General features: G+C 39.8%; 2 protein-coding genes and 1 long non-coding RNA gene across 7 annotated transcripts in view; 2 read left to right on the top strand and 1 right to left on the bottom strand.

The window, feature by feature from the left end:
• Positions 1 to 4407, top strand: part of LOC144079045 (uncharacterized) — a 36972-nt gene extending 32565 nt beyond the window's left edge. The window contains exons 4-5 of the mRNA XM_077607580.1: positions 4174 to 4314; positions 4358 to 4407. Of these exons, the coding sequence (XP_077463706.1) occupies positions 4174 to 4314; positions 4358 to 4407 (191 nt within the window). The remainder of the gene's footprint in view (positions 1 to 4173; positions 4315 to 4357) is intronic.
• A 1113-nt stretch (positions 4408 to 5520) lies between these two features.
• LOC144078973 (uncharacterized) lies at positions 5521 to 6973 on the top strand. The gene is made up of 5 exons (XR_013301372.1): positions 5521 to 5595; positions 6238 to 6302; positions 6391 to 6507; positions 6661 to 6716; positions 6880 to 6973. It is a non-coding gene; the product is annotated as an uncharacterized LOC144078973 (long non-coding RNA).
• Positions 6856 to 8803, bottom strand: LOC144078972 (peptidyl-prolyl cis-trans isomerase FKBP3-like). 5 transcript variants are annotated; one of them, XR_013301371.1, is made up of 6 exons: positions 8639 to 8789; positions 8349 to 8448; positions 7649 to 7738; positions 7450 to 7559; positions 7191 to 7258; positions 6856 to 7139 (listed from the first exon to the last, which is right to left on the bottom strand). XR_013301371.1 is itself a non-coding variant. In XM_077607474.1 (4 exons), the coding sequence occupies exons 1-4, from the start codon at positions 8650 to 8652 to the stop codon at positions 7518 to 7520; spliced, it is 246 nt and encodes an 81-aa protein (XP_077463600.1). In that variant the 5' UTR covers positions 8653 to 8803; the 3' UTR covers positions 7061 to 7517. The 5 variants fall into 5 exon arrangements, 1 of the variants encoding a protein (XP_077463600.1); XR_013301370.1 differs by having other exon boundaries at positions 7191 to 7559; XR_013301368.1 differs by having other exon boundaries at positions 7061 to 7383; positions 8639 to 8803.
• Between the last annotated feature and the right edge of the window lie 1489 nt (positions 8804 to 10292).

Raw genomic sequence — 10292 nt, 5'->3', positions numbered from 1 at the left:
AAAATGATTTTTTTGGGGGGGAAACAATGCTTGTTGGCACTTTTGAAAGGCAAACCTATCTCATCTTTGAACATTTTTTAGCTTTAATGATCCAGAGTTTTCTCAAAATATGAAGGACAAAATATTATCTTTTTAGTGTTTCCATTTTTGAACCAACATTTTTTTATTCCAGCCAACTAGGTTACATATTTTGGCACAAATAATTACATGAATGCCTGAAGAGAAATATTAGTTTGTACCTTCATCTGTCCACTTGAGAGAATTAAAGAATGGGTGTTCATTAGAGCACACACAAAAAATAGCTTTTCTACAGTGCCTTACAAGTCTTAAAAGAAACCAGACATAAACAATATGTTTACATAATTTCTCAACTGATAAAGATTTCACGTCTTTCAAAAAATGGATGCAGAGAAAGCAGAAAATCAGTCAATTCAAAATTTGTATTCCTGTAATAATATACAATTCATTTAAAAATTTTAGTTGTCACAACAGTAGTTTCTTCTTCAACGTAGTCTATTTGAATATAGTCTCGATTTCAGATGTTTATGCTTTTCAGCCACGTTTCACACGACTAGAAACACAGCTTCTCTCTCATTCTCTCTTTTTTTTAACTCGATGTTAATCGTGTTGCATAAGTCCAAAGGTCTTTACAATGCTGTGTTGGATATTCATTCGGACTGGAGGCATTCATTTTCCACATGACAAACTAGCAGCATGTTTACACTGCATGATGCCTGTGCACTTTTTAAAGTACCAACTCAAATGGATTTTTCAAAACTATTAGATTTCATTCTCTGAAATGAGCAGTGGTAATGCAGATCTGTGTACACGTACACATGCACGTGTGTGTGTATATTTATGTATATACTACCATATCTTTATTTCATTGCATGGACATGGCATATTTGTTTCGTTGCATTTTTACTTTTCAAGAGAATGAAGACAACAGTAAAAGGCTAGTCTTGATCATTTATTTTTTATACTCTGACAAGATTCTGTCAGTGAATTAGTGTGTAAAAACGTGTGATATTGGTGATATTATTTTCTTTTATATTTGAACAAAAGACAATTTTAGATTTTTTTTTCATGTGCGTTTACGTTTGTCTTTCAGTATGCATGTAAACTAAGTCAACACAGCGTGCAGCCCTCTTTGAAAGATCAGGAGACCTTGAGCATATTTCACACTTACTTTGTACTTGTATTCTGCTCATCTTCTCTTCACCTAATTTGCACAATCTCCCTCTCTCCATCCATCATGGAATGCGGTGAGAGGTAACACGCACCCCCAACTGTGATCTGAAGCTTTGGGAACTTCTTTTCCGCTGGCCAATAAACTTATTTGTCTGCATATATTTGTATGTTTATGCATCTTCACGGATGTGCCTGCGCCGATGGAACTATTTCACAAATGATAATGTATGAACGTGTAGTTGCATTTTTGAGAGTGGCAAGAAGAAATGACTTCACAATGCAAGCTTTTTAAAGCCGTAGACCTGTTTTTGTCGTACTGTCAAACTTCATTCTTTCCCACGTTATTCAAATATAGACCATAATGTGGTATTGATAACATGACAATATCAAACTGTGAGATTTTGATTGTTTCCTCCCTAATATTTTTTATATCAGATTGTGTCTTCACATAGGTCTGTTTTTCTTAATGTGATGAATCGGAAAAACTTTTTTTTTAAAATATAGATATAACGTGTAATTTATCAAACAGTACAGTCATTGGAACATGAGATTGTTGATCTGTTTGTGTTAATATTCCAATGTCACTTTGATCACCGCGAAAAAAAGCTCATTTTTAGTGTTTTTATTATTGTCATTGGCACTAATTTTCTTCCACATAAAAATAGAATCCCATTTGGAATATCATGCTGCTTTAGCTAATAGTATTGTGGTGGTAATCCTACTTTGCGGTTTTTCGTTTATCGCGGCCATGTCTGCTCTAGATTAACCGCGCTATTCGAGGGATTACTGTACCAATAAATCTAAACTTTAAGTGTCCAAAACTTTTCTCAGTTTGAGATCCACTGAGGATGCCTCCTCCTGGGACTCTACACCCACCATGCCTGGGTGGTTGAGATGTACTATACCATTCTGTATATCTAGGAACATATGGATCCATCCCGAGAGGGGAGCCGAAATAACTCGCCGCGTCTTCATAACAAATTGTTGTTGATAATTAACTGAAAAGCAGAATATAATCATTATGGCTAACTAATGACTTTGGTAGGACACACAGGCAGAGATGGCGCCCAGCGTACGCTCTGTGCTGGGAAGCTGCCTGCATGTCATTTATTTCCTGCTGTATCTGCTTCCAGCACACTCATGCGTAGCAGCCAACGGTCTCCTTCTGTTCCTTTATCAAGCGCGCTGATATTCACGCACTGGAGTGCAAAGGGAGTAAACACGCGCACACACACATTCGCACAAAGATGAGCGTTTAAAAAAAAAAGACAGAGAGAAAAGAGCAGGCTTAAAAATAAGAGTGTGGAGATTGCAGTTTAACCTTTTGACTCCCCCGCAGAGTAGCGGTGACTCTCCCGAGCCTGGCTGATATTGCCCGGCGATAGTCATCTTCATGTGTCTGCCGGCAGCCTCAGTCAACGCAAAACCCACATCAGCAAACTTCTACCTCACAAACACACTCACCGCCGCCGATAAGTGGGCGAAGATGAGAAAGGCTTTTTGAAGTGGGAGAACTGCTAACATCTCCAACTCTAGAAGGTACACTTTTAGCTCGTACTAGTTTGAATCTACAAATGAAGTGGGTAAACCATCGTGACAATTCTAATCTTGTCTCTGCGCATTCGGCAATGACGAGATCATTGGGAAGTTTTCACAAATTAACGTGTAGTAGTAGCTCAAAAATGACGGTTTAGGTTGGTCTGTCAAAAAGTTTGCTTTTTAATGGCCACTCCCGGATCAAATTGGGTTGTTTCGGGTCAACATTTGTATTGAGATGAAACCTCAATCATGGAGTTTGTTCTCACAGGTATCACAATGTAATTCACGGGAATTGCGCTTTAACTTTAGGGCTTTTCAAACTTGCCTGTAGGAAGCATCTTGGGTAGAACAATTTTTTTTAAGGGAGTGAACAATAAATGGCTTCAAAATGGGTCTCAATATAAAATAAGTCAGACAGAAATAATTGATTCTGTCTCAAACACTAAACGTCTGAATCTGTAAACTAAATCTGGACGGAAAAACTAGGAATTTTCCAAATGTAAGTATATTTCTTTGCTTGACATTATTTATCTAACAATTAGGCCTGACTAATCTGAATAATCTTCACCCAATAAAGTCAACAAGTCCTGTCTATCAATTTAGCTATAGGTCTGTTATTAATAATTTTCCCTTCAATTTCATTTTCATATTTTCTACTTATCGAAAAGCCAAGCACATTGCACGCCTCTTTAAATTCATGGCTTGACAAGAGCACGTCTAAAATTCCGTTGATGACTTCATTATTGTTTAATCCACCAAGCAGCGATTCATGTATTGCAAATGGATTTGTATGGACATTAGCGAGCAGTTTATGACATTTTATTGGATTCAATGGCCACCTGGGATCTAAATATTATTTATGTATTGCCACCATGCAGCCTCCAAGTGGCGTCAGTGATCACCCAACTGGAATTTAGCAAAATCCAATGTCAGCTCTAATGTATTCCTTACTTTTATTTGCTAAAAGGGGCTGTCATTGCCTAAAAGTTATAGATTGCTGTAAATTTCCACGGTAGCCCCTCCCCCAAAAAATGTTTATAGGTGTGGTCCGATTGGGCCACTGAAAATAACTAAAAACTGTCATACTGTTCCCAACAGGTTGGGGGTTCTCAGAAAGTAACTAAAAACTGTCATTGCAATTGCAATACTGTTCCCAATAGGCTGCGGGACCTCAGTAAGGGGGTGCTAGTGATTTTTTTTCCTCATGGCATCCCGAAAGAAAAAGATCTAAAAGCGCATCTTTGGTGCTCGTCTGGTTAGGTCAATAGCTTCCCCTTGAGGTGACAGTTTAGCAATGCCTCCCCCCCGTTGCCCCCGTGTCATCATTCAAAGCCACTTTTACAACATCAATTCCTTGAAATCCTCTCACTTCTGCACCTCTACCCGCAGACCTCTCCCGTCCTCAATCCATCACTGTCCCACTGATCAATAATCAATCTGCAGGGGCCGAGGCCAGCGGCCCGGTGCCATCCGTCTCCATCGGCCGGCACGGGGGCGAGAGGCGCCCACTGCGGGAGAAAAAGATGGGAGAGGAGGAGACAGAGTTCAATCCATCCCCAATCCGCGGTCAAGTCTGCTCTGCTGGTATGGATCATCATTTGGTGAGGTGTAATTGCTGGTCAAAAAGGTGAGAGGCGGAGTGGATTCTACAGGGGGGACGAGAGGCCGCATCAATAATGTTTCTACAGGCCGCCGTCCCCCCTCCTCCAACCGTGCTCCTGCCTGACCCACTTTACCTCCATTTCTTCCTCTACCGTATTGCCTTTTCGACGTTCAATTTAAAGATTCATCCAGAAAAAAAAGAACTTCATCGATCACCGGTCCTGTAAAGTTGGATCTTTTATGCTTGGCTTAAGCACAAGAAAAATGATTGCCTCTAAAATGCCTCTATATAGTCCACTCATCTATCTGATTTTTTTTTTGTCACGCATCCTCATTAAGGGTAGCCTGTGTCTATTCCAGCAGTCTTGGTCAATATGTTTAAGCTCATTTGGTTTTTTTAGTAGGGGGTAATCAAATACAAGCTAGTATTACCAGGAAATTGCCACTTGATATGGGCGCTGGCGGTCTATCAATGCTTGTTCTATTTTAACCGATCAATTGTAAGTGTCCCGGATTGGCCACCCTCCTTTGTGATATCTCATCTCATTTTCTGAACCGCTTTATCCTCATTAGGGTTGTGGGGGTGCTGGAGCCTACCCCAGCTGACTTCGGGCCAGAAGCGGGGGACACGTGAATTGGTGGCCAGCCAATCGCAGGGCACAAGGAGACAAAAAAACATTCACGCTCACACTCATACCTAGGGGCAATATAGAGTGTCCAATCAGCCTACTATGCATGTCTTTGGAATGTGGGGGGAAACCGGAGTACCCGGAGAATACCCAGGGAGGCCAGGGGAGAACATGCAAACTCCACACAGAAAGGTCCAAACCTGGATTCTGAACTCCGGTCCCCCCACTGTGAGCTCTCTCTGTGATATTGTAAATGTTATTGTATAAAATACAATGAAGCATTCTCTGCATTTCAAATATTAAACTTTTAATGGAGTCAGATGGCCTGGAATAAAGATGAGTTGAAGTAAAATACTAAGTAAAAATATTATTCAATATTTGGTCAAATTAGTGTACTAACACATACTGTTTTATAGCATCAAGACCACAAAAATCCCGACTATTCTACAAAGGACTCGTTCGTGGAACGCGTTAAGCAAGCCACCATCTTTTCCACACTCAATATGGCTGGACAATATGGGCGTGGTTATGACGATTGCCGACACAGCGGCATAAATTAGGCACATGCGCAGTAGCTCGTCTTTTCCAACTGGCATTTCTATGCTGACGGTCGACTAGCAAGCACCTCAACGTGGTAAGGCGTAGAGCAATTTACTGGTCTAAGTGTGTTTTTATCACGCTACTGGGAGATTTTTAGGAATAAATTGAGCCAAAGACGCCAAGAAATCGGTTAGTTAAATGCCAGGTTGAAAACACCGTCGACAATTTAAGTTTCGGCTCCCTACCGGCTGTGTGCCACATGGAGCTAGTTATCTTAGCATTAGCGTCATGGCGTCGCTCCCCATTTGAGTTAAAAATACTTTGAATTGAGGTAATAGAACAAAGCCGAGACATCAACGGACCGTTTGCTGGGTAAACGGACCATTTGCTGGGTAAAGGCTCCAGCGCACGACTTAGTTTTTGGTGTTTTGTATGTAATGATAGTTTTCACTGCGATTGCTAAACACCCCTTTCCAATTTGTAATTGTTTTGTTTTCACACTAAAAATATGAACACAAAAATTGTTAAGCCAGCATTCACCTGGCTGTTAACGTCAGTCCATATATTTAATCGCCTTGTCTAGAAAAGGGCAAATAGCACGGTGCACTCGCTAACTTATTTTCATTCTTTATCTTGATCGTTTATTAAATTTCTTGTAAGGTTTCTCTTTCCTGTAACAATTGTTTGGCAACTCTCAAATAGCTTGGTTAAAACATGTTTTCCCTGTTGCATGCAGCTCTTCCTTCCTACGTGCCCAGGACACCCTTGAGGTTACAGGAGAGGCGACTGGGCCAGATCGAGGTAGAACTAGTATTTAAAAATAAACACCTAAGCCTATCTGTTGAATCTCCAGTCTCTAACTATGATAACTTTTGCTTTTTTTTTGCAGGCATCAGGCCCTCGTTCAGACTCTGGAGGACCAGGTGATCTTCCCAGGTTGCCCACTTGAAGATGATGCCTCTCCTGCATCATGTGGCATCTCTGAACTCTGCCAGTCTTCTGAGAGGTAAATTTATTTGTAAATTGTAGAATATACAAGTATTGATCCAAATTAAAAGCTTAAAACATTATAATCTTATGTGAAATCAGATCTATTTTATTTCCATGGTGAGGTTTCACTGACTAAAGTTGCAATTTGCTTCCCCCCCCTCTTATATAGGTAAAGTCCAGAGTTCTCTGGCTCATGGTGGCAAAGTGAGAGGCCAGACCCCTAAGGTAAGAAGTATCTTATTTTTAAAACTTTAATGTTGGCTTAAAAGTAGATTTGAGCAGCAATTGTATTTTTTAAAACACTTGGGGAAAAAAAGACCTAAAGACTTCAATGGTCTTTTTTTTTTTTCTTTTGTCATTTTTTACTAAGTGTTTATTTTGTCTACAGGTGGAGAACAGACTGGCCCCAAAAGATCAACATTTCAATGTAATACCAAGTGTCCAATTTTTTTCCTGTTAATAAAATCCTTGACTTATCATGATACTTGCATTCTTTCACTGGGTAAATGAAGTACAATAATACATGTATACATTTGATGAACATTTATTTTTTCCACAAATATTGGGGCTTTTAAGATAAGTTCATGTAGATCATCCAGCAATTAAAAATGGAGCTCAGGAACTGTTCATCAGTAGATGGATGGAATTCTGGAAGGAAAAAAAACTTAAGTCCAACTTTGACAAAAAAATTATACTTACCAGGGAGGTGCTTCCAATAACACCATTAGCATCTCTCTGCTTTTCTCAGTCAGCAAACCTCCATCCCACTGCAGAAGAAAGCAACATTAAAACCATAGTAGGCAAATTAGATGTGGCTTGGTTTGCTTTTTCTTTTTGTCTGCTGCAGAGGCAAAGGGGATCTCCAAGTCAAGCTGCCATAAAGTTTGTTGACCTGGGGGATATGGAAAATTTACTGGATAGGGGTCCTTGAGGACCCCTGCTCTATAACAACAAGTACCAGTGAGGGGATGTTGGTGTTAAAGACTGCCATCCTCCGATGTCCCCGTATGCCAGCAGCTCGCAGTGTCACCCTTTCTTAAGTGTTGATTTGGTAAACTGGTGTGGACCCTGAAGAGAAGCAAGATACAAAATGAATAGGTTTAGTACACATTACATGAAAATGAGAAATAAAATAACCTGAAACACTTGGGTCCTACCTCATCCACAACTTCTCTCTTGACTTTTTTGGTCTTCTCGTCAATTTTGACAGCTTTCAACTGCTTTGTCGTCTCCGTGGCTTCAAACCTCTACAAAACATAAGTGTGATTATACAATTGCTTATTCAACCATTTGGATGCTTAAATGACCCACATTAATTTCCCATATTATTTCATCCTGGATGAGTTTTTCAGTCAATCATTTCAAAATCGATTATTTTATTTTAAATAAATATCCCAAAAAGTTCATGGTTACATTTTTCTTGGTTATTTTAACCATATGTTTAAACGCAAGTCCAAAATGACCCCTGTGCTATATTGTAGAATGAATGTCTCACTTGGGTTTAGTCAAAACCAAATTTATAACTAAAAATCAAAAGGTCTTCCTTTAAGAAAGTGAAGTGAAAACAAGCCCAGGGTAAAAGTGTATATTCTACAAGTGTACTGTTTATTCCATACACCACTGATGTCACTTGTGCGGGTCATCCACACAGGCTCTTGCCATTAGATTAAAAGTGATAAATTAAAAAAAAAAAGAAATCAACGCCAGACCTGTTAGTGTTTTCATTCAAAATTTGAATGGATCATAATAAAATAAACAAGCTACTTGAGCAAAGCCTTGAATAGTGGACGCTGACATTCAATTATTACACGGATCGAGAAAATAGAAACTATTGTTTTTTTTAAATGACTGACTCACTTTGCTGACAAACAGCTCGTTATGGCGTCGACAAGCTGCTCCTTTTGGCAGTTTTGTCCCCCTTCTTGATGTTTCCCAGCAGTCTGTGTTCGATGAGGAACTGAAACACAAAATGGAAAGATTTCTTTTTAAACATAAAGAGCTATAGGTAAAGCAATGTAGCCAATTTGTTTGCAAACATTTTCGGTTGCATCCACATGGGGTTACAGCACGCCATCAGAGCATGTTCCCGTCAATAAGCACTCTTAAAATGAAAACGGGGGCTTCTAAATCCCCAAATGACAACGTACCGAATGCGCTGCATTGTCCTGTAAGAACTTTATCAGGTCTTTGTCGGTAAAACGCCACTTCTGAGCTCCTGTGCAGTCCACTACCGTACTGGTTCCTGGTCCATCCGCCATTTTGAAAGATTTGAAAAATGGCGGCGGCGGTCATTTGAACGCTGACCTAGGCCACGCCCACTAAAATTAGACACAAAAAATAGACACTTTTTCATAAATACTCATTGACTCATTCGTCCTGCACCTGTGAACTATAAGCCAATGGGTTTATTTTTTTTAAAATAAATTTTAAAACTAATAATCCTGTGAGGAATATGTGAGGAAAAATGAGGCTCAGTTTTTACAACAAAAAAGGAGAACTAGCAGGGCATGTTCGCCTTTGTCAGTGCATTCCTTCAATAAAGAAATCATTTCTGCACATGCCTTCACGCTTATGCACTTAGTGCTTGTGCATAAGTATATTAAGTTCACCAATAAGGGTGTCAATCAAAACAGTATTATGTTTGCACAAATACTGTATGTTCATTCCTTTTGGACACCCAGTATTTTCATTTCAAATTACCCAAGCTTGACATAATGTGATTTGACCAGCAAACATGACAGCATAAAACCTATTATGTATCCATCGTTTTTTCTTCTTCTTGCCGATTGCAAATAAAGTTGAGAAATATTTGACCTGTAGGTCTTACTATATGGCCATCTGCACCTTAATCGCTACTTTTTCAAATACATTGAATATACAGCCACAATATGTGACATGCAAATGAAGTCTTAGCATACTTTGGAATGATTCCGGCCTCCCCCGAAGCCCCTCATTCCCACTGTTCCTCATCAATGCTTTCTGCTGAAACATACAATTTGCAATATGCAGTTAATGACTTGTTGAAGGCTGAGAATGAATCCCATTCTAGACATAATTGTGTGAAGGTTTCCTGAGGGAGTGTGTGGGTGTGTATTTGTGCATGTATGTGTGTGAGAGAGAGAGAGAGGAGTGAGTGAAGGCTCTTTAATCTTCATTTGATGGCTCTCAAAGAGGAGGAGGGAGGCTAGAAGTGCTGTGAGATGAGGAAAAATGGCAGCAGGCTAAGATGAAGGAAGAGACAGCAGTGGCGTGGAAGAGTGAGAACAACAGAAAATAGCGTGGGCGGATTTACAGTAGACACTAAAGGCCGGCGTGATGACTGACCGATGGCTTGTAAGAAGTTCAATCCATTGAAAAAAAGGGGGTGGGGGTGATTTAGACGTCTATTGCTGTCAATGGAAGAAAATGAGTGGATACTTCAGATTTAGTATTTGCTGGGGCATTCAGGTTGTTGTTGTCAAATGAATACTATTGCAGTTTAAAGAGTATCAGTTGAAAATTGAGTGGCCTAGTGGTGTGAGTGGATAGGATGTTGGCCTCACAGCTCTGGGGTCCTGGGTTCAAATCCAGGCTTTGGCCATCTGTGAGGAGTTTGCATGTTCTTCCTGGGCCTGTGTGGATTTCCTCTGGTTTCCTCCCACATTCCAAAAACATGCATGGTAGCCTGATTGGACACTAATGAGGATAAAGGGGTTCAGAAAATGAGTTGAGATGAGAGGTTAGTTCAATGTTTATTGATAAAAAAATAGTAGTTTTTTTAAGAAGTAGTACTTTAAATTAGTTTTAAATGTGGTTTGGTAC

The sequence above is a fragment of the Stigmatopora argus genome, chromosome 8 (assembly GCF_051989625.1).
Source record: "Stigmatopora argus isolate UIUO_Sarg chromosome 8, RoL_Sarg_1.0, whole genome shotgun sequence".
Taxonomy (NCBI): Eukaryota; Metazoa; Chordata; class Actinopteri; order Syngnathiformes; family Syngnathidae; genus Stigmatopora; species Stigmatopora argus.
Note: the sequence above shows the minus strand (reverse complement) of the source record. Positions and strands in the feature narration are given on the sequence as shown.